Source organism: Gigantopelta aegis, chromosome 15, assembly GCF_016097555.1.
Source record: "Gigantopelta aegis isolate Gae_Host chromosome 15, Gae_host_genome, whole genome shotgun sequence".
Lineage (NCBI taxonomy): Eukaryota > Metazoa > Mollusca > Gastropoda > Neomphalida > Peltospiridae > Gigantopelta > Gigantopelta aegis.
Window position 1 is genome coordinate 26038111 of NC_054713.1, and position 24659 is coordinate 26062769.

Consider the following 24659-nt stretch of genomic DNA (forward strand, 5'->3'; position numbering starts at 1 on the left):
GTGCAAGACATGACACTTAGAAGCCGTCTATAGCTATGTCGCCTACAAGTCTTCCTGAATCCAGATTGATGATCAGCCTTCCCAATGACCGTGGTCCAGTCTCCAGTGGTAGCAGATTCTGTCGAACGTCTCAGACGGAGTCTCTTTGCAGCCGTTTCAAGTGACTCACCATCTGTTCGTCGATGCATCACTGTAAAGTTGGAAAGCTCATCTCAACAATCAGACAACTTTGGAACTGTGATCTTGAGAAGAGGCAGATCGCCACATTAAGAGCTTCTGGCAGTTTTCAATTCAGTACGTCATTGGCACCAGCAGTTGATCCATATGACTCTCATGGTCACCACAGACAATGTGACGGCCACAGCATACATCAATCGGCAGTGCGAAATACATTCCAGCAGTCTGCTCCGGCTCACCTTTTGCCTGTTCGAGTTGGTAGATGCCATTCTGCTGCAGCTACGAGCCCGTCACATTCCAGGGGTTTTGAATGTCCTGGCAGTACATTTTCCCGACTGTCCACTCCGCAAGTCAAAGTGGATGCTCAACCCAGAAGCCTTCTGGTGGGTGTACCAAAGGCTTTGGACACCAAACTTCGACCTGTTCATGACACACTTCAATTTGGTATCCCAACCTCGTACATCTGACGGATCCAGATCCTCTACCACTACCTGATTCGGATCGCCTCCTGTTTCGTTCCATATCGAGACGACACCATCCTAATCCACGCTTGTTCCAGCTACATGCATGTTCCTTATCTCCCAGATTTAAAAAAAAAAAAGGGTTCTCTTCCAAGACTATGGAGCCGAATGTTAGCCAAATTTTTGCTGTATCTCTGGTTCACTTTGAAACTCAAGGGGTCTACCATAGCTGGTTAAGTCTCGGTCATTGCAACTGTCCGTGATTCAGCCACCGGTTCCAAGTTGGTGGCAGTTCCTGATATCCACGCTACGATAAAGGGTTTCAAGACCAGGTTCAACGTTTTTGGCCACCGAAATGGGACCTGAATCTTTTTCTGAGAGCCTTGTCCAAAGCACCTTACGAGCCCATAGCTGAGGCATCCTTAGAGGTTTTGACAAGGAAGACGATGTTCTTGCTGGGCTTTGCTATGGTGGCAGGAGTGTCGGAGATCCATGCACTGGACATGGCCATGGTACGGTTTAAGAGAGATGATAGTTCCGTCACACTGGGACTCCTGATGAACGTGTTGCCAAGAACTAGATTCCTGATCAAGCGCCATGCACATATGCTGTCCAAGCACTCTCTTCCATTGTGGGTCCACATGATGTGAAGGACTTGTCTTTATGTCCTGTTCAAGCCCTCAAGCATTACATTAAGAGAACAAGGCCTTTCAGATAGCATTGAAAGCAACTGTTCATCTCGTGCAACCAGAGCCATTCGAAAGACACCACTAAGAACACTGTGTCTACTTGGATCCATTCCACGATCCTTTGAACTCCATGCACTTGCCACTACGATGTCGCTGCACTGCAACACACCTATTAACAGTATCTTAACAAGGTGTTTTTGGGCCACTAACTCGATCTTCGCCAACTACTATCTGCGTGATGTGTCCACCAAAGACATTGAAGGATTCCATCAACTGGGTCCTGTGGGCACAGCACAAGCTCTAGTAAACACTGGTCATCGTTGTCGCCACTGATGTCTGTCACAGTCCGGACTACACCCCAAGATGTCCCACGAATTGACAGCTGAGGACTCACCTTGACAGTTGTTTGTTGCACCGTTCTGAAGTTAATGCACTGGCTTGGTGACAGAACTTTTGTCAGGATAGCATTAGTCATTGTGTACTGCACATTGGCGAGATGTTTCCCCCAAATTGAACTAACAGATCACTGTTTACTAGAAAGGAAAAATAGGGGGCTGTTTAGTTCAATATTCTGATAGATGTACCCATAAGATTGTTGATGTTTTTAATAACACAAGAATTGTTTGGGAGATTACCTAACACCTGCATCCCCTGTAGCTATGCTTACCCACCCTGTCAGAACCCTCATTGATGGATGACTGGTTCACGGGTTTAGATTCAACTGAGGTCTCTGTTCTCCATTCCGCTGACGGATGCCACCATGACCGCTATTGCTACTAACATCACGGTTATGGTCTGTTCCGGGCATCCCATGGAAGATGGGTTTACTACGGTTGGCCTATTCCTCCACTGTCAGATTCCTACCGGTTCATGGGGAGAAGATGAATGCATCTTCGGAGTATGGAACCCGCCACCTTCTGTTGAATGCTGCATTTGTGTTGAGGACAGGTGATGTTGAAAAGAAATGGAGAAAACTTGAGGTGTTTTCTCTTTTATAGATACATCATCTGTCCTCAAGGGTTATACCCTCCCAGGCCTCCCCGCTTCCAATTTTCTGTGTGATTCGTTTAGGGAAAAGAAGGAAGTTACAGTCATGTGACCGGGACAGGAAGGCCTGGGATGCGCAGTAGAAGAATTTTAGGCCATGCCATTGGCTGTTGGGATGTTCGAACCAGACTGCTATCCTTAGGGGAATATGCATTTGATGAGGACAGGTGATGTATCTATAAAAGAGAAAACCCCTCAATTTTTCTCCATATTTTTGTAAATCTCTGAAAAGAAAAACCAATAATTTTATTTAAAATGCAAAAGCAGACAATTTCATATTGTTTTTGTTTGACGTGATAAACAAATATATGTGTTAAGTGTATACAATTTGCATATTTGATAACTTTGCTTTCAACTGCTAACTACATGTAGGGGTGAGGGTTTTTTTTTGGGGGGGGCACTTTATTGTAATGGAAAATCAAATGATAAAGTTGATATTTGTGAATATATTTCATATTAAATAGTTTACTTCAGGCTTCAGAGAATTGAACAGTTATGTTGCTTAAAACATTTCTGTTTTGTGTAACACATCATTGCAATGTAAATGGTGTCCTAAAATTAATATACAAATGAAAAGTATGTTTGTAATGAAACGTAAAAGTTTGTTTTGTTTAACAACACCACTAGAACATATAGATTTATTAAACATCGGCTATTGGATGTCAGACATTTGGTGTAATTTTGACATATAGTCTTAAACATGCTACATTTTTCCATTAGTAGCAAGGGATCTTTTATATAATGCACCATCCCATAATCAGGATAGGATATACCACGTCTTTTAATATACAAATGTGCACTGGCTGGAACGAGCAATAGCTCAGTGGGCCCAACAACAGGGATCGATCTCAAACTGACTGCGCACCAAGGGAGCGCTTTACCTCTGGGTTACGTCCCAGCCCTGTTTGTAATGTGTAATACAGTGAGTAGTTCTCTACCTCTGGGTTATGTCCCAGCCCTGTTTGTAATGCGTAATACAGTGAGTAGTTCTCTACCTCTGGGTTACGTCTCAGCCCTGTTTGTAATGTGTAATACAGTGAGTAGTTCTCTACATCTGCGTTACGTCCCAGCCCTGTTTGTAATGTGTAATACAGTGAGTAGTTCTCTACATCTGCGTTACGTCTCAGCCCTGTTTGTAATGTGTAATACAGTGAGTAGTTCTCTACCTCTGGGTTACGTCCCAGCCCTGTTTGTAATGCGTAATACAGTGAGTAGTTCTCCACCTCTAGGTTACGTCCCAGCCCTGTTTGTAATGCGTAATACAGTGAGTAGTTCTCTACCTCTGGGTTATGTCCCAGCCCTGTTTGTAATGCGTAATACAGTGAGTAGTTCTCTACCTCTGGGTTACGTCTCAGCCCTGTTTGTAATGTGTAATACAGTGAGTAGTTCTCTACATCTGCGTTACGTCCCAGCCCTGTTTGTAATGCGTAATACAGTGAGTAGTTCTCTACCTCTGGGTTACGTCCCAGCCCTGTTTGTAATGCGTAATACAGTGAGTAGTTCTCTACCTCTGGGTTACGTCCCAGCCCTGTTTGTAATGCGTAATACAGTGAGTAGTTCTCCACCTCTAGGTTACGTCCCAGCCCTGTTTGTAATGCGTAATACAGTGAGTAGTTCTCTACCTCTGGGTTACGTCTCAGCCCTGTTTGTAATGGGTAATACAGTGAGTAGTTCTCTACATCTGCGTTACGTCCCAGCCCTGTTTGTAATGCGTAATACAGTGAGTAGTTCTCCACCTCTGGGTTACGTCGCAGCCCTGTTTGTAATGCGTAATACAGTGAGTAGTTCTCCACCTCTGGGTTACGTCCCAGCCCTGTTTGTAATGCGTAATACAGTGAGTAGTTCTCCACCTCTAGGTTACGTCCCAGCCCTGTTTGTAATGCGTAATACAGTGAGTAGTTCTCCACCTCTGGGTTACGTCGCAGCCCTGTTTGTAATGTGTAATACAATGAGTAGTTCTCTACATTACGTCCCAGCCCTGTTTGTAATGTGTAATACAGTGAGTAGTTCTCTACCTCTAGGTTACGTCCCAGCCCTGTTTGTAATGCGTAATACAGTGAGTAGTTCTCTACCTCTGGGTTACGTCGCAGCCCTGTTTGTAATGTGTAATACAATGAGTAGTTCTCTACATTACGTCCCAGCCCTGTTTGTAATGCGTAATACAGTGAGTAGTTCTCCACCTCTAGGTTACGTCCCAGCCCTGTTTGTAATGCGTAATACAGTGAGTAGTTCTCTACCTCTGGGTTACGTCGCAGCCCTGTTTGTAATGTGTAATACAATGAGTAGTTCTCTACATTACGTCCCAGCCCTGTTTGTAATGTGTAATACAGTGAGTAGTTCTCTACCTCTGGGTTACGTCGTAGCCCTGTTTGTAATGTGTAATACAGTGAGTAGTTCTCTACCTTTGGGTTACGTCCCAGCCCTGTTTGTAATGCGTAATACAGTGAGTAGTTCTCTACCTTTGGGTTACGTCCCAGCCCTGTTTGTAATGCGTAATACAATTAGTAGTTCTCTACCTCTGGGTTACGTCCCAGCCCTGTTTGTAATGTGTAATACAGTGAGTAGTTCTCCACCTCTGGGTTACGTCCCAGCCCTGTTTGTAATGTGTAATACAGTGAGTAGTTCTCCACCTCTGGGTTACGTCCCAGCCCTGTTTGTAATGTGTAATACAATGAGTAGTTCTCTACATTACGTCCCAGCCCTGTTTGTAATGTGTAATACAGTGAGTAGTTCTCTACATTACGTCCCAGCCCTGTTTGTAATGTGTAATACAGTGAGTAGTTCTCTACCTCTGGGTTACGTCCCAGCCCTGTTTGTAATGTGTAATACAGTGAGTAGTTCTCTACCTCTGGGTTACGTCCCAGCCCTGTTTGTAATGTGTAATACAGTGAGTAGTTCTCTACCTCTGGGTTACGTCGTAGCCCTGTTTGTAATGTGTAATACAGTGAGTAGTTCTCTACCTCTGGGTTACGTCCCAGCCCTGTTTGTAATGTGTAATACAGTGAGTAGTTCTCTACCTCTGGGTTACGTCCCAGCCCTGTTTGTAATGTGTAATACAGTGAGTAGTTCTCTACCTCTGGGTTACGTCCCAGCCCTGTTTGTAATGTGTAATACAATGAGTAGTTCTCTACATTACGTCCCAGCCCTGTTTGTAATGTGTAATACAGTGAGTAGTTCTCCACCTCTGGGTTACGTCCCAGCCCTGTTTGTAATGTGTAATACAGTGAGTAGTTCTCTACCTCTGGGTTACGTCCCAGCCCTGTTTGTAATGTGTAATACAATGAGTAGTTCTCCACCTCTGGGTTACGTCGTAGCCCTGTTTGTAATGTGTAATACAGTGAGTAGTTCTCTACATTACGTCCCAGCCCTGTTTGTAATGTGTAATACAGTGAGTAGTTCTCTACCTCTGGGTTACGTCCCAGCCCTGTTTGTAATGTGTAATACAGTGAGTAGTTCTCTACCTCTGGGTTACGTCCCAGCCCTGTTTGTAATGTGTAATACAGTGAGTAGTTCTCTACCTCTGGGTTACGTCCCAGCCCTGTTTGTAATGTGTAATACAATGAGTAGTTCTCCACCTCTGGGTTACGTCCCAGCCCTGTTTGTAATGTGTAATACAGTGAGTAGTTCTCCACCTCTGGGTTACGTCTCAGCCCTGTTTGTAATGTGTAATACAGTGAGTAGTTCTCTACCTCTGGGTTACGTCCCAGCCCTGTTTGTAATGCGTAATACAATGAGTAGTTCTCGGACAAGCTGGTACGTATGATGTGATGTCTGTATATGTATTTCAGAGAAGAGCAAAGGACCTTGGTGCTAAAGGCTTGCTGTTTGTTGGCAGTGGAGTCAGTGGAGGGGAAGACGGTGCCCGCTATGGACCCTCATTGATGCCTGGAGGCAGCCCGGAGGCATGGTCAGTTGGCTTAACATGGCTTTACATGTACATACAGAATAACTAGTTAATCATGTCCGATATATGCTTTACCCTCTGAGGGTAAGAATGGGAAATTTCTCAATCGGCCTGAACAGGATAAAGCAGATATCCTACGTCATTAACTAGTTATTATCATTATCCTGCAGACCATAAAAATTAAAGCAAAAAGCTATTATTTCTGTTATTTCAGCCACATTGTATGATGACCTAGAGGTCAAATGAGCGATTTTGTAATGTACACATGTAGCTATGTGTGTGATGCTTTATCCGTCATCAGATTCTGTCAATAGAATGGTGGTTGCAGGATAACAATATATGCTAGAACAGTGTTCATAAACTGGGGTAAAGGGAATGAAGTGTGATCAGATGTCTTAATCTGGCTTTATACTGGAGAGCAGTATTGTATTTCTTTTACATTGTTTGAAAAAAACAAAAGCGAATTTTGTTTTTTAAAATTGATGAAGCATATAATTTAGTGTGAAAAAAAACTGTTCCAGCTGATGTTCTCCAAGATTCTGTTCTAGGCCCTGTCTTCTTTTTATTATATAATAATGACATTGTTTGTGGTATTACATCAAGTATACAAGTGTTTGCCGATAAGACGTCGTTATATACTCTTAAAAAAAAGTATGGGAACCTGAAATTTTTATATCAACTATTAGACCACATGTCTAATAAAAAACTTTCAGGTCTATTTATCAACACACTTCATCACACGCAGTTGCCCCGTACAGGTGTGTGGACTGTCATTCTCGATTTTGACAATTTCCACAAAGGTCCATTAATCACTGTGGAACATTATTTCTGTCAATCTTTTTCATTCTGTTGATCATACAGTTATTATTGTTTTGTTTTCAGTAATTTTTGTTTGAATTTGTGATTTACTGATAAAAAACCCGTCAACTTTCAAATTTGACTTCTGACCCCAATCGTCCTTCAAGATCTGTGGTGGTCATAAAACTACTGTAATAGTGAACTACTGTTTGTAATCTTTGCCCAATTAATTCACTATTATCATATAACCATTCCACACAGCTAATATAGCTTACAATTTTGGCAATTGTAAATTCTTATTAGAGTTCCCCTACTTTTTTTGAAGAGTATATATATATACAAATGTAACTGTTGAAAATCTTGATCTATGTGGTAATATTTTAAATTCTGATTTAGAGTGTATTAACCTTTAGACTACTGGATTCATTTTTGACAAAAACCACATTGAGTGGGTACAAGTTTATAAATTTTTACTCATATATATTCACTTACAGTACGCGAACCAACCATCATTGCGTCTATAGACAGCAACTCCGATCAAGCTAGACAGCATCTAGGCTAGTCGATTTTGGGGGGAAAATTTCCTGTTAGACACTTGATGGGCGGTATCAGAAGAGACTGCAAACGTGCACAAGCTATTTGGTTTGAGCCTCTGGCGTTTTTTTTGTGTGTCGGTTGTTGTCAATTGCTGCTACACTACTTATGAATTTTAAAAAAAAGAAAAGAAATTCACATGTTTTTTAAATCCCGATTGACCTGTTTACAAGACATTCACACTACACTGATAATAATAAATAATACATTTTTATTGACCAATAACCCTTGTAACTCGTTTGAAGGGAAACTATTACAATAAACAATGAAAAGGAGTGTATATGTTTTTAAAAGGATGGGGGGGGGGGGGATACTGTGGGTAAGACAGGAAATTAATAAATAAAATATTTAAAAATAATAAAGTTTGCTTTTGCCTACGTGACGATTGTCATGGGCAGCTTTGGATGTTGTTTTATTTGTTGGAGGGGAGCAGGCCCGTAGGAACAATATCTTGGGGAAGGTGCACAACTTCTAGCAGGGGATCACAGAGTCCATAGTGGGAAGATGGGACAAGCCATATTTTTTTTTTTTTTACCTTTTTTCATTTTCATCCTCGAGTACGGTCACCCTCAATTCCCACGGGCCTGGGAGGTTGAATCTGTTCGCTGGGTTATTAGTTATTTTTAAAGGTTATGCTTTTTTTTTGGGGGGGGGGGGGGGGACAATAAAATACGACATTACATATATGCTATTTGATCCATGCTAAGTCTATTAGTATGTTTTATGATACTTTTTCAGGAGCTGCCAAAAGTTTTGGGGAAAGTAGTATATTGTAGTATTTACTTTTTAAAATTATTTTTGTGTGTGTCTTCATTAAATTTGTCAAAATGTCGCTAAAAAGTATTGTATGTTCATCGCCAAATTTAGCAACGATCCCAACGATCGCTAATTGCTGGTCCTTTCATCTGCGAGCTGCTTTATTAAATAAATGTGTGTTAGTGTCATTTCCAAAAGGAACATGGGGACAGGTTTTATCTGGAGCTGTTGTTGTTGCAGGTGTATTCTCTCTAGCACCCATTTACCTTTTTCTGCACTAACTATATCATTATTACCTGTATATGTTTACCGCCGATTTGACCAATGATCACGACGATCGCGGGTTACATGCCGTTTACAAGCTTTGTTAAATAGTCTATATGTATGTTTTATGAAACATTTTCAGGAGCTGCTAAAAGTTTTGGGGAAAGTACATTTTGTTTCTTCTGTTCTAAGACTAATTCCTGATGTGACACATTAAGTATTACGTAACCACCAGCTCGCCAGAGGGCATATTCACTGGGATGGTACAAAAACGGCTGCACCCGTTATATATAATAACCGTCACATTTAACCGTTTTATTAATTAAATATAAGATTATACTTGTTGATATTAAGCAGTAGTGTGCATTATATATCACTGAATATGCCTACCAGTCAAAACGCCTTGCTTAAGCATTAATCCTTTAAATGTAATATTTTACTATTTGGTGACCAAAACCTTAGTCTCGTAGAAAATAATGCTATGTCAAACCTGTCCAGAACTTCATTATAAATAGCAAACATTTTGAGATTAACTAACAATTTACATTCTTTGTCTCTTTCTTTTGACATCTAATTGTAAATAATGTACAAGTGTGAAAGGTAATAACCTACTCATCCTCTTTACCTTTTCTACCTTTTATTTCCATTTGTTAGTACATTTGGAGCAAGTTATAATCATGTTTCATTTTTATTGCTTGTAAAATATGAATATTGTAAAATGTTGGGAGAGGCTTTAATATAGGCTAACACTTGTTGGCCAATCTCCAGACCCCTACTGTTTTTGTATGGCAATAAATATTGTTTAAACCAAGTATAAGATGTAGTTTAAAATTTCTCTCTCTACTTGTAGGCCTCATATCAAGGATATTTTCCAGGGTATTTCTGCCAAGGTGGAGGGTGATCCATGCTGTGATTGGGTGAGAGATATTAAAAACAAGTTTAGCATAGCTTTTGGCATGATATGGGTTACTCCTGACACAAAGATTTAGCCAGTCATTGGTTGTTGGGATGTTCAGATTAGTCTGTACAAATGAGGAAATGCACCTACATGTATGTCGGGTTCAGTATTAATGAAAAGAGAAAACACTTGGAAGTTTTATTCAGTTATTTGACACTCATACTGAATATAATCTTGTGTCTGCTTACATTGTGGTGACCAGTGAGTTGGTGCAGTTTTACCAGTAGATACATACCATACATCTTCACAGGATACATACCCTACATCTTCACAGGATACATACCGTATATCTTCACAGGATACATACCGTATATCTTCACAGGAGGGGAAGGGGTAAGTTTGAGGTGGGCAGAATTTTAAAGAAATTAGTCCCAAGTTGAGAATGACATGTCTGGTCATTATTAGAGGCCAAACAAAACATTGGAGTGCTCATCCCAAGTTTGAAAGTGATTTGAGCAATTTAGACAGACTGCCAAAAAATAAATGGAATCGGACTATTTATAAAAAAATGAACAAAGTTTTTGAATGATGGCCAAAACATTTTTAAGTCCAAAGTAGTCCATACTCACTTGAGGCAAACGTTGACAAAGGAGAACACTACAGCGAGTGGAGGAATTCCGTTGTAGTCCAGTTTGGAAGGACTGGCTGGAACAACTGTCGAGACAGTAGGACGGTGATGGCAGGATAGGCCCTTCAGATCTTCTTGACTATGTGATAGATTTAGAGGTTGTCCATGTCAGGAATAAGGAGAGCTTGGTTGATCATGTTGAGGTGGCGATAGGTAATACAGGCTGCCTTCTTGTTGTCATTAAGAACGACACAGTGCAACACAAACTCCCCCTCTTGACCCACCAGTGGCTTGAACGGTTTGGTAAACAGTTTCTTGGCTGCATCCCTGATGTTGATGTTGTGCCTCCCAAAGTCATGGTTGCCTGTGAGCCGGTATATGCAACATGATACTCAAACAGCTTCCTGTATGAGGCGATCATCAACCCGGGGGGGGGGGTGAGCAAGCACCCAGGTCTTGTTCCAGCAGCGTCATAATTGGGAATGAGCGTGAAAATTAATTCAATTTGAATACATCAGCCATTAAGAATGTGGAAAATATACTTGTTTGCACACCCAATTGCTCTCGTTGTTAGAATCAGTCTAAGCTATTTTTAGTGAAAGCTGATTATTATTCATGTAGCTGATCATGAACGTGTTTGTGTATACATATTTTGTATGAACAATTGCTTGAACAGTGATTAATTCCAGTGAAAAGATTACAGAATAAACAGGAGGCAACATGTGTTTAGCATTGTTCAGTTTTGCTATTGGTGATGGTTGTTATTTTAATTAAGTAGACTGTTGTCATAGTGTGTTTTATGACAGGCAGCAAGGGATCTTTTATTTGCGCTTCCCACAGGCAGGATAGCACAAACCATGGCCTTTGTTGAACCAGTTATGGATCACTGGTCGGTGCAAGTGGTTTACACCTACCCATTGAGCCTTGCGGAGCACTCACTCAGGGTTTGGAGTCGGTATCTGGATTAAAAATCCCATGCCTCGACTGGGATCCGAACCCAGTACCTACCAGCCTGTAGACCGATGGCCTGCCACGACGCCACCGAGGCCAGTTATACTGTTACAGATGAAGGTTAACTTTCATGGCGTTTTTTATCCATTTTTCAAAGAGTTATGGCCCTTGAACTTAGGAGATTTGAAAATGTGTTGGGCCGGGTAGGGGACTTGTATTGCTTTAGCTTGTTTATATGCATTTGCATCCAGCTGGCCAGTATTTATGATTATTACACATATGGGTTCAAATATATGGGGTAATATTTTTTCGATAATTGCAATGTGCAAATTGCTTCTGCAGCCACTGATTGGCTGAATTACTAATGACGGCCCAAATTTCACTTTCATTTATATAACAAACCATATTTTCGACTCAAAATGTCCATAAATTTCTGACAGAAAGACAAAAAAAAAGAGAAGGAAATCGGCCATTATTTTCAGTAAAGCTATTTCCAGTTTTTAGTCCCCTATCTGTTCCAAAACATCAAGTTATTTAGCTAAAATTTTGTGTACAGCTTTATCATGTACTATTACAGATCAAGTTTGACATTCATGACGATTTGCCTATTTTTGACAGACTTATATGGCCCTTGAACTTGTGGAAATACAAACAAAAAAATTCTGAACCTTTATTTTTGCAATGCTTCAAGATATTATGCTAAATTTTGTGTATAGCTTTATCATGTTCTGTTACAAATCAAGTTTGAATTTCATGCCAATTGACCCATTTTTTACAGAGTCATGGCCCTTGAACTTATGAGATATGAAAATTAGTTGAGTCCGGTTGGGGACATGTACGTGTATTGCTTTATAAATACTCTCAGAGTGCTTGTTTTGTTAGTATTTCCTGCTAGTGCCATGTGCAAAATGTGAAAATATGATTTAGTGAATGCACTTCATGTCATATATAGTGTATCGGCTTGTGCTATATCTCACCATCATTATCCTAAAGGCTAAACACTGTGCTATGCTGTCATTAATTTTGTGTGCTATATCTCACCATCATTATCCTAAAGGCTAAACACTGTGCTATGCTGTCATTAAATTTTGTTTTCCTTTCCAAGTAAATATGTTGATACAAACATGCTAGATACATGTAAGTATCCCTTAACGACAGAGAAATTTACACATTGCTGCCATTTGCAGGTATATATCCTGTTCTCACAATTTGTACCTCAGCTTAAAATTACTTCCAAAACTGTTTTTGACATTCATAAACACAGAAGACAAAACTGCTCGAAATAATGGAGTCGGGTTTAAAATGAAGTTGTTTTAGCTAAAACTATTCTCCTGTTTCAATCCTTGCTTCCAGGAAATATTTGTGTTAAATGAAAATATTACATTTCTTTTAATCATAATTAGTGAAAAAGGAAAACTGAAATTGGCAAAATATTTTGTTCTGAAATTAGTTTTTAATGAGACATGGATAAATAATAAATATATGTATTGTGATATTGTCAAAACAGCATTGGGCATTGCTACAAGCCAGTGGAATTATTGTGATGGGAATTCTTTTTACAAAGTCATGACAACAACAACTGTTTTGATTCTTTATTCCACAAAGTTACTGCAATGTTTATAAATGGATGTTTTACAGGTGGGGCCAGAAGGAGCTGGTCATTTTGTGAAGATGGTACACAATGGTATTGAGTATGGAGACATGCAGCTCATCTGTGAAGCATACCACCTGATGAAGAGTTTGCTCGATCTGTCCAATGCTGAAATGGCCAATGTAAGATGTTAATTACTTTGTCCATGTAGATAATACAACAGTTGTACAATTACTGTTTTAAATCTCCTTGGCTTAAGATTATAATATTTAACAACATTTGCTCGTTGCTTTTAATTAATTCACCACTCACAAAATTAAAAGATTTAGAAACCACCACAAGATATACATGTATATCTATAATGTAATATGAAAGGCCATTTTATCAGTTTCCTGTTGATCTGACCACTTGTTTACTTTTGATTTGTACTGCCAACTGCCTTCTTTGTGCTTACTCTATTCCACATTGAAGAAGAATCTTTTTTTTGTGCTACGCGGTCCTGTTGACTACCGTACACACATTGAGCTAAATATTGCATACAAAGATGAATTCCATTAATATAACTCTAATGGTCACCATATTTGTTACTTAATACAGAAGTGCTATATACACGGTGGTCGTGTATTTAGCCGTGGCCAATAAATTGTGGCGGCTGTCTACACAGTGGTTGTATTTTTGTGGATAAGCCCAGTGTAAGACAACTATACCCCATTTAAAGTTTCCCATGCATAGCACAGGTTACATCTACTGTGAATATAATATCTATCATAGACATGTCCAGCACTCAAAAGGAATTAAGAAAAAAATTGAGAGTGCACCCTCTCCATAATCTTCACATGTCTTTACACCTACAGTTGTCAATAAAAAAAAACATAGTGACCTTTGAGCAAGGAAACAAGAAATGCTTTATCATGAAGCTAATGTTTTGCTATTTTCTCAAACAGGACATTGATGTACTGTAAACACTTGACCTCAGCCCCAGTCTTGAATAGTCTGAATCTTGAATCTATTTACTGGGCTTTTTGAAGCCCTTCATTGTACATCGTTGTACATGACTGTTATTATTTTTTATTACAAATTGTCAATAATGTTCGAGATACCAGGACTTGGTGAAATGGGGCCCAGGGCCTGTGCTTATAAAACATTTTAGAGTCCAGACTCAGTCTTTAATGACATCACATATACACATATATTTCAGAGTCCAGACTCAATCTTTAATGACATCACATATACACATATATTTTAGAGTCCAGACTCAATCTTTAATGACATCACATATACACATATATTTTGTATGGTGTTGCCATGACTGTCTCAGACAGTCGGTTTTGGGTCGATCTCTGTCAGTGGGCCCATTGGGCTATTTTCCATTCCAGCTCATGCACCACAACTGGTATATCAAAGGCTGTGGTATGTGCTATCCTGTCTGTAGGATGGTGCATATAAAATATCCATTGTTGCATTAGGAAAAATGTAGCGGGTTTCCTCTGATGACTATATGTCAGAATTACCAAATGTTTGCCATCCAATAGCCAATGATTAATTAATCAATGTGCTCTAGTGGTGTCGTTAAACAAAAACAAAACTTCTAAAAACAAAACTATTAAAGTCTTGAGTGTAGACTAAAAGTTTTATAAGCACCAGGCCAGGTCTTGAGTAGTACCCGGGTAAAATATTCAAGCCCCTAATATATGTCGATCCCAATTAAGTTAACACTACACGAAAACAGTCTCATCTGCAAAGCAATTCACAATTTCATTGCTGAAAGCAAATGTTTTGACTGATAAAACCGTTCACCTTCTCCTTTATTCTTCTTGTCTCTCTGTTCTATATACAAATATTTATACTTTGACAGGTTATAAATATACAATAGTTTTATATTCTTCAACACTAAATGCATATCTTGTACTTTCTATTTTGACCAGTTAATATTTCAATTGTATAATTTAGGGAAAGCTCTTTATATAGGCTATGCCTGTTGACCAGTCCCATCTGTTAATATAAACAGAAATAAATATTGCTTAAATCAAGAAGCCCCTAGTTTGCAATCAACTATTTATGGTACTGTATACTCCTAGTTTAGCATTGACATGTAGTTTACGAGGTCCGAATTTCACCACGGCACCATCAGTGCCCTCCTTACTTGCCGTTATCCCCCTAAATTCTTACGATGTCAATGGCAAGAGAAATGACCATAAGCCATGATACGGTGAAATAATTTTTGTCTCAGAAACTTGCTTTCGTGGCCCTCTTTTGAAGGAAAAGTTTGCCTTCGTGCCCCTCAAACTTTCCTCTGCTTGTTGGCCAAATATATAGTGTAATCATTTCTTACTGGCAGGTGTTTGATGAGTGGAACAAAGGAGAATTGGAATCATTCCTCATAGAAATCACTCGAGACATCATGAACTTCAAAGACAAAGATGGGAGCCATCTTGTGGAGAAGATCCGTGATGCTGCTGGGCAGGTACAGTAATAACATAAGTCAACATGACATACAATTCATACTTCATATGGTAATAACAAATCTATCTCCTATCTCTTATAACTTGATATCAGTCAACATGACATACAATTCATACTTCATATAGTAATAACAAATCTATCTCCTACCTCTTATAACTTGATATCAGTCAACATGACATACAATACATACTTCATATGGTAATAACAAATCTATCCCATATCTCTTATAACTTGATATCAGTCAACATGACATACAATTCATACTTCATATGGTAATAACAAATCTATCCCATATCTCTTATAACTTGATATCAGTCAACATGACATACAATTCATACTTCATATGGTAATAACAAATCTATCCCATATCTCTTATAACTTGATATCAGTCAACATGACATACAATTCATACTTAATATGGTTATAACTTGAAGTCAACATAACAAATCTATCTCCTATCTCTTATAACTTGATATCAGTCAACATGACATACAATTCATACTTCATATGGTAATAACAAATCTATCTCCTACCTCTTATAACTTGATATCAGTCAACATGACATACAATACATACTTCATATGGTAATAACAAATCTATCTCCTATCTCTTATAACTTGATATCAGTCAACATTTCATACAATTCATACTTCATAAGGTAAAGAAAAAATCTGTATCCTATCTCTTATAACGTGATATCAGTCAACATGACATAAAATTCATATTTCACAGTCCTTGCCTTTTGAAAAAGAAAGGCGAGTGAAAAATCGCACACCTTAAAATGCTTAGGCGAGTGAAAAATCGCACTCATCAAAATGCTAAGGTGAGTGAAAATCAAGCATTTATTAATTTAGTAATTGGTACATGTAAATGTAAAGACATATGTTGCAAAATTTAACCAATAAACCAATAATGTTTTCTTCTAATTTTATGTGGTTTTTGGTTCATTAGTGTAGTCTGACTTCTTTTCCCTTTCAGGAATGGAGTTATAGTTTATTAAAAAGTTTCAAGAGTAATACTATAGAAATATAATTATGACATGTATACAGTGATGCAGATCATTTGATTTTTTAATTACAATATGTACTATTCAGATAATTTGATGCACACAATTACATGTATATATATACCTTTTCAGTGTTAGATGGTTTGATGAACGTGCAGCTAAACATATATAGGAATCAACTTGTCTTGAATTTGATTATTATGTACAACGAACATGATTAGGATAGTTGGGATGGGAAAAAAACACTGGTTCCGAGAAGGTGGTTCATGAACTACGACCCAAGCATATCAGGTGTGCACTACTGACTCATATTATTAAAACATTTTTTTTTTTTTTTAAATAACTTGTGAAACGTGGGCCTACAATTACTTCAGTTGAAAGTGTTAGTTGAGACATTGACATTCATGTGGCATTTTTAATTAAACAATTACGCAACCAATCTCCATCTCTCAACATTTTGTCGGAAATGATCATTGATTACTGTTACTATAGTGTGTATACATATATACATATATAAATAACATGTGCACATTCATTAACCTCTGGCTGAAATACAAATATTTAAATGAAGTTTTATTTTTAAAAAATTAAAGATAAAAAAGAAAAATAATAGACGTAAAAAAAATACCTAGGCTTATTCCTACATAACTATTATCATTTCTTTTCATTCTTTTTATTATTTACCGGCCTCGGTGGCGTCGTGGCAGGCCATCGGTCTACATCCAAGGTAATATGAACGACAAAACTGTAATACATAATCAGAGCCATACATGTACAATGCAGTCAAATTGAAATTTGGCAAAATAGTGGATAATTCCATGCTTATAGGAGAACAGCCACTCTTGAGGAAATCCTTTACTGGATATTTCACCTCTCTTGCATAACCACAGATGACAGCCACTCTTGAGGAAATCCTTTACTGGATATTTCACCTCTCTTGCATGACTGCAGAGGACAGCCAATCCCAGACTAGTTTATTAAAGCATGCACAGTTCTACCTTTAGTCTCGTTGTACTGCATTATCTTTTACTTCTTAGACAATGCAAGTCAAGTTGCATACCTTGGCTATTCTAGCATTTTGTCTTCATCCAATTAAAAATGATATTTAATTTGTATAATTTAATGATAATTTGTAAAGAAATATTTTTATTTATATTGGATTTCTTTTTCAAAAAATGTTATTTGAGTTGGTATGGGTTCAAACGTAATTAATAACATGTTTTATATGAATTTTAACTCTTCATTATGAAGTTACGTACCAATTTATCGGTTTGTCATTGAAACAAACAGACTATATACGGTGAACACATTGTTATTATTCAACAAAGTACATTTTAGTTTTTATTTTGGCTGTGCAGTTAATTTCAAGGTGATATTTGAAGGGCTAGTTGAACCTGAGAAGGGCCAGTAAGATTTTTCTTCAACTGGCCCGGCTGGAGAATATGGTTGTCATGTTAATTTTCAACACTGAAATTAAATAGAAATATATAATATTTGTTTTGAAGTAACACATTATTCAATTCATTTATTAGGAGCTTTAAATGTTGTTATAAAATTACTTCAGTTTCGAATATGATTGAAATTTGTTGACATCTCATAGGCCTCATGTCATGACAGTGACCACGGGCAGTCATGAATTTAATTTTTCAGTTATAAAGTTTATTTTAATGTATGTTTTACCAAATTAATTTTTCAACTTGGCTTCGTGGAATGATATCAACTGTATTTCATTTCCAAATGAAATTGCACTATGTCAGAAAGTCTGACGAACTGTCAACGTGTTTGATGAACAAAACGCACCATCTCCAATCCAATGTTTATAAACTGTATACATGTAATTTTATCCACATTTGATTGTAGTTGTTATTTACCACTTTTATTAATTTTTCTATATTTAATAGTGAAGAGAATACAACGCAGACTTTTATCTTAATGCAACCCCTGTAAGCTGAATACCCATTGAAAACAGACTTTTACTTCAATCCAAACCCCTGTAAGCTGAATACCCATTGAAAACAGACTTTTACCTCAATCCAAACCCCTGTAAGCTGAATACCCATTGAAAACAGACTTTTACCTCAATCCAAACCCCTGTAAGCTGAATACCCATTGAAAACAGACTTTTACCTCAATCCAAACCCCTGTAAGCTGAATACCCATTGAAAACAGACTTTTACTTCAATCCAAACCCCTGTAAGCTGAATACCCATTGAAAACAGACTTTTACCTCAATCCAAACCCCTGTAAGCTGAATACCCATTGAAAACAGACTTTTACCTCAATCCAAACCCCTGTAAGCTGAATACCCATTGAAAACAGACTTTTGTTTTAACGTTAGGCACAATTTGGTCCATGGGTGTACTGTTAGATGGGTTCTATATGGTTATATATAATAGTACATGATTAATAAAGGACAATATACTAACATTATTTCAACATTTGGTCACAGGCAAATTTTTATTTGTGACAGGTTCTTCATTTATCACTGGCTCAAATTGATTGACATGCTAGGTCACCAAATTGTTTTCTCCAGGCAAGTTACAAAACATTACATGGGAGGTGGGGTATAAAAAGTCAGCTTTGTAGTGTGCTATTTTGTTTTCAGAAAGGAACTGGCAAGTGGACGGCTATAGCTGCGTTGGAGTACGGTGTTCCTGTCACGCTCATCGGGGAGGCTGTGTTTGCCCGGTGTCTGTCCTCGCTGCAGAGTGAGCGTGTCATCGCGAGTCAGCACATCGCCGGGCCCACCACCACCAAGTACACTGGCGACAAAAAGGCTTTCATTGAAGACATTAGAAAAGTAGGCATTATTTTGGCATCTTTTTTCTTTTTTTTCATACAATTTCCACACTTTAGTTGTGAAAAACCCAGTAGTATTAAAAAACACACTGCTCAAAATATGGAGAAAGGGCAAATGACAGACCTGCCAAACTTCCTGGATTCCGCAGGAGACTCCTGCTATTTTATAAAGTCTTCCGTTCTAGTGCCCAGGATAATGTTTCTTCCGACCAATCGCAAATGTCTATGCATATTATTTTTTTTAATCAACCTACCATGGCTGTGTTCATAAAACTAAACTTGATAAGTAACTAGCTCCTCTGACTTGTAAAACATCTCACTAGACTGCATAATGCAACTATCACATATTGTCTTCTTTTGATCCCCACTCATGTCCCACACAGCCACAGCATGGATGCACAGATGTCATATCAGTAAACACACGTCCAGGCAAGTCTACGAAAAGAACCATTATCTATATAAACAATAATCGTGTCAGTTAGTATTTTTGTGAATTAAATTGTTGGTAACAAAGAGTACACTCAAGGGATAATTTTTGTGCTATCAATAAATGTTTTGTTTGACATTAAGTTACTTTTGGAAACTGGTATACTTCACATGATGTTAGTAATGAGTTTTTACTAACAATTCATTGCATCGTTGTGAAGATTTAAAATAAATACCACACCCATTTCCCTCATTAAAACTTGCTATTTTGTGTTAAGTTGTATGCATTAAAACAAAATCTGCTTTTTGACAAAATCTTCTACTTTATCTACACAATCCCCAGCTTTCTCTTGACTAAAGTCTGAAATCATACTCCTCGAAATATTGCAATTGGTTTAAACAATATTTATTAACCATTAAATATGCGGTTTTGGGATCGGCCAACAGGCATGAGCCTATATGAAAGCCTCTCCCTACATTTTTCAAATACAAAGACATACAGCCAAGATGACAAATTTAATAAATTGATATTTGTAAATGAAGACAGATGAAGTGAATAAAAGGAGAAAGGGGGAGAGAGAGAGAGAGGGGGGAGGGAGGGAGAGACAGAGAGAGAGAGAGACACACACACAGACACAGACAGACAGACAATATTAATGGGTGTAAGTGAATGGTTAAGTCGTCTCAAAACATTTACTATTTATAATGAAGTCGTGAACAAATTTGAATATGCAGGTATTTTCTTGGTTAAGAAGGTTCGGAACACCAAATAATAAAATGTTACAATTGAAATAAAAATAATTAGACAAGTGGGTTTTACGAACCACATGATAAATAGGACAGTGTTCAGTGTCTTCAATAGGATGCCCACAAGCACAAGATGGGTTGTCGTTTACGTGTCGTGCAAACAGTGTTCAGTGTCTTCAATAGGATGCCCACAAGCACAAGATGGGTTGTCATTTACGTGTCGTGCAAACTTAGGACCATTTAGATTAAGGTATGAAGCCAGTTTCAATATATAATAACTGATTAGATGTCCCCCGAACATCACCGCAAATTGTACGAAGAGCATCTAGTTGAATGTTTTCAAGAGATTGAACCTGCTGAAGGCTACAATTATCCCAAATAATATCAGCATTATCGAAAATTGGAAGAATGAATGATCTGTATATTTTTCCTAGTGACCGTCTACATAGCCTATGTTTAAAAGAATGGAAACAGTTATCATTTCACTGGTTTTGGCAACAATACTTTTTATATGTAAATTCCATACTCCAGATTTTTGGAATGTAAGGCCTAGATGTTTGTGAACTTCAGCTTGTGATTTTAGTTTTATGACTACAATGGAATTAGAGGTGAAGTGTGGTTTGTTTAAATGAGGGGTGACATTTCTCACCCTAGGACCCACATTTGCATTTCACAAGTGACACTTGTAAAGAGATCAAGATGGATAGCAGGACACCACAATGTTAAGATTTTCTTTTTGAACTTTCATTTCATGTCATAATTTTGTAGACTTAACTGTGAGTTACAACACATAGATAAGTGATTGTCAACTTATATGTGAGTGCTGTTCATCACCGTAGTGCCCCTGTGAGTGTTGTTCATCACTGTGGTGCCCCTGAGAGTGTCGTGGTGCCCCTGTGAGTATTGTTCATCACCATGGTGCCCCTGTGAGTGCTGTTCATCACCGTAGTGCCCCTGTGAGTATTGTTCATCACCGTGGTGCCCCTGAGAGTGTTGTTCATCACCGTGGTGCCCCTGTGAGTGTTGTTCATCACTGTGGTGCCCCTGAGAGTGTTGTTCATCACCGTGGTGCTCCTAAGAGTGGTGTTCATCACTGTGGTGCTCCTGTGAGTGCTGTTCATCACCGTGGTGCTCCTGTGAGTGCTGTTCATCACCGTGGTGCTCCTGTGAGTGTTGTTCATCACCGAGCATCCATGTGATGCTCCTGTGAGTGTTGGTCATCACCGTGGTGCCCCTGTGAGTGTTGTTCATCACCCTGGTGCCCCTGTGAGTGTTGTTCATCACTGTGGTGTCCCTGTGAGTGTTGTTCATCACCCTGGTGTCCCTGTGAGTGTTGTTCATCACCGTGGTGTCCCTGTGAGTGTTGTTCATCACTGTGGTGTCCTTGTGAGTGTTGTTCATCACCCTGGTGTCCCTGTGAGTGTTGTTCATCACTGTGGTGTCCCTGTGAGTGTTCATCACCATGGTGTCCTTGTGAGTGTTGTTCATCACTGTGTTGCCCCTGTGAGTGTTGTTCGTCACTGTGGTGCCCCTGTGAGTGTTGTTCATCACCGTGGTGCCCCTGTGAGTGTTGGTCATCACCGTGGTGCCCCTGTGAGTGTTGGTCATCACCATGGTCTCGTGGTATATATTCTTACCCAAAATGATCTTGTGCAATAAATAGGAAGCGAAAACAACATTAGTGAAGTTCTGTATATGTACGGTCTGACTAGCTTAGAATAACTCTTGACAAGAGGCTTGTTACCTTTGAGGTGTGCTGTATATGCTGAACAATCTCTTTCGCAATTGGATTATAGTAGTTTGCAGACATATAAAGAGGGCACACAAAAATAAAAGGTGGCTGAACGTAAAAGAAGGTGGCAAAACGTGAAAAGTTGGTGCAATACCCCCTACAATGGACCAGCGAGAACACTGAATATAATGAGTACAATTTGTGGTATTGTAATACCCGTTTGGCAGATTACCATAATCTTAATTGCAGTATTTTGCTATTTGGTGACCCAAACCTTTGTCTCCTAGAAAATAATGCTATGTTCTAACCTGTCCAGAACTTCATTATAAATAGCAAACGTTTTGAGATTAATTAACCAATCACATTCGTTCTCTCTCTTCTGACATCTAATTCTAACTAATATAAAATGCTTAACGGTAATAACCTGTTCACCTCTTTACCTTTTCTTCCTTCTATTTCCCGTCTTTGTTACTAAATTTGGAACAAGTTATATTCATGTTTTATTTGTATTGCTTGTAATAAAGTCATATTGTAAAATGTTGGGAGGGGCCTTAATATAAGCTAACACCTGTTGGCCAATCCCCAGACCACTAGTGTTTATTAATATATATTAATAAATATTAATTATGTTAAATACATTATGCCATTGGACATTATGTTATTATGTTTTATATATCATTAGGCCCAAAAAATTAAAATACTTGTTTCCTATTACATGCTGGAAAAATATAGGGTAGGTAGGTAGGAAAAATTTATTATTTTGGAAAATAATTTTATTTATGGATATTAAATAAAGGTGTTGACTACCGGTATCCAAAATAACCTCTGCATGTATAGAAATGCATTATGCAAACCAACAATACCATTAATCACATTGTTTTCCCTAGAAATGAAGTAAGGCATGGTAAAGTGACGTTTTGGGGGCATATTTTATGTGCAGTTTTAAATATAAGGGCTTTTTTTTCCATACATTTATAAAAGGCAAGCCATTTTGATTTTTAGGGCAACATGGTGCTAACCTATCTTTGGGAGAGTACATACAAAAGACCCCTTGCTGTTTAATAATAGGCAGAAGGTTTACTCAAACACTTAATTTCTGTACTGTTCCAGGACAGACTTGGTTGAACCTTAATTGGATAGAAAACAGTAAATAAGTTATAACAATTTCTTTTAATGAAAACTGAAAAGAAGGGTTCTATATTTATCTGTCCAACAATAACATTTAAAATTTTTTTATGAATATTATCTTTCCTAGTGTACATGTGTATCTAAGAAATGGTAGACTTACCAATTTTATAATTTGCAATGTTAGTTTTATTCTGTATGCATCCAGTATTAAAGTACACACTTGGTTTGAAGCAATCAATTGGTCCAATGAATAGAAATGCAGTACAAATGCTCAGGATGCTCAAACGAATGTTGAAAAGTAAAGTTTGTTTTATTTAACCTGGAGCACTAGAGCACATTGATTTTTATTTTTAATATCATCGGCTATTGGACGTCAAAGACATGGTCATTCTGATACCGTTTTTAGCGGAAACCCGCGAAGTTACCAGTGACCACTTACAAAAAATAACGAAACGCATCGAAATCTTGCTGACATATTTAATTATTTGATTTGATTATCAGTATCGGTAAACATTCCCTCCCCTAGTTTATCAGAAGGTCACTAAATTTCTACACGGCCAGTTTGTCGCTGGAGTAAATCATTAAATATAGTTATTATTATTATTATTATTAATCGGAACAGTACCTCGCTATGCTAGATGTAGAGTAAATCGGAAAAGATCGTATATATTCATGAAAAAAAAATTCTGACTCTTCGCCCGATATCTCACGAAAGGTACCGAACTTCAATTTGAAGGGAAGTAACTCCATCAATCAATTGTTAGAAGAAAACATTTCGTGGCTAATGGGTCGCCAATAAAACTAAATTTGCGACAGTAAAACCACCGATATACGTCCGCAAATCAGAAAACACAGTAGGGTTATCCCACTAAATGACACCAAATTAGTGCTTATGATAGTTTTGGAATGTTTTCGTGGAAATCGTTGTTATATTAAAAAAACATTTTTGGATAAACAAAAAAGGTTTTAGGGTCGGCAGGTTCAAATTAGGGTCGGTCGGGTAACCGGAAACAAACAATATTTTATGATACGCCTTATGAATATTGATTATTGTCCTTGTTTAGGAGAGCACTTATATAGGCTCTGCCTGTTGTGCAGTCTTTTGACTTTATTTTTCTGACCAATAAAATATTTCAAAATACTGTTTTTGAACAGCAATAAATATTGTTTAAACCAAATATAATAAGTCCCTCGAGATCAAAGCACTAAACCAGCATTTGTTGTGGCACTACTTGTTTTAGTAGCATACTGTAGTCCAGTTTAGAAAAGTGTTTATCATTAAAAACAAAAACAAACCCCAAACTGAAATGCCTGTTCATATCTGTCTTTGTTGATTACATGTAGGTTGACCTAGGTTGACCTCTGTAGTATTTAAATAACCTAATGTTTGAATTTATTTGTCATTTTTATTACTAAATGATAACAACTGTGTAAGTGGGTTGCTGCCTCATATACATGTATAACAACAAATTGAGGCTATGTAAGTGTTAGTCACTAAAAAACCATTAAAAACCTATGTTTATTTTATGCAAGAGAGTTATCAAGAGAGAGTACATCCTAAAAATAGCTGTCACATAGCCCTGTGGATATTGTTGTATTT

The 24659-nt window shown here is 38.0% G+C and overlaps 1 protein-coding gene across 1 annotated transcript in view; it reads left to right on the top strand.

The window, feature by feature from the left end:
* Window positions 1-24659, top strand: part of LOC121389878 (6-phosphogluconate dehydrogenase, decarboxylating-like) — a 63577-nt gene that overhangs the window by 23654 nt on the left and 15264 nt on the right. Inside the window, exons 5-9 of the mRNA XM_041521538.1 lie at window positions 6163-6281; window positions 9541-9607; window positions 12806-12940; window positions 15097-15222; window positions 18833-19027. Of these exons, the coding sequence (XP_041377472.1) occupies window positions 6163-6281; window positions 9541-9607; window positions 12806-12940; window positions 15097-15222; window positions 18833-19027 (642 nt within the window). The remainder of the gene's footprint in view (window positions 1-6162; window positions 6282-9540; window positions 9608-12805; window positions 12941-15096; window positions 15223-18832; window positions 19028-24659) is intronic.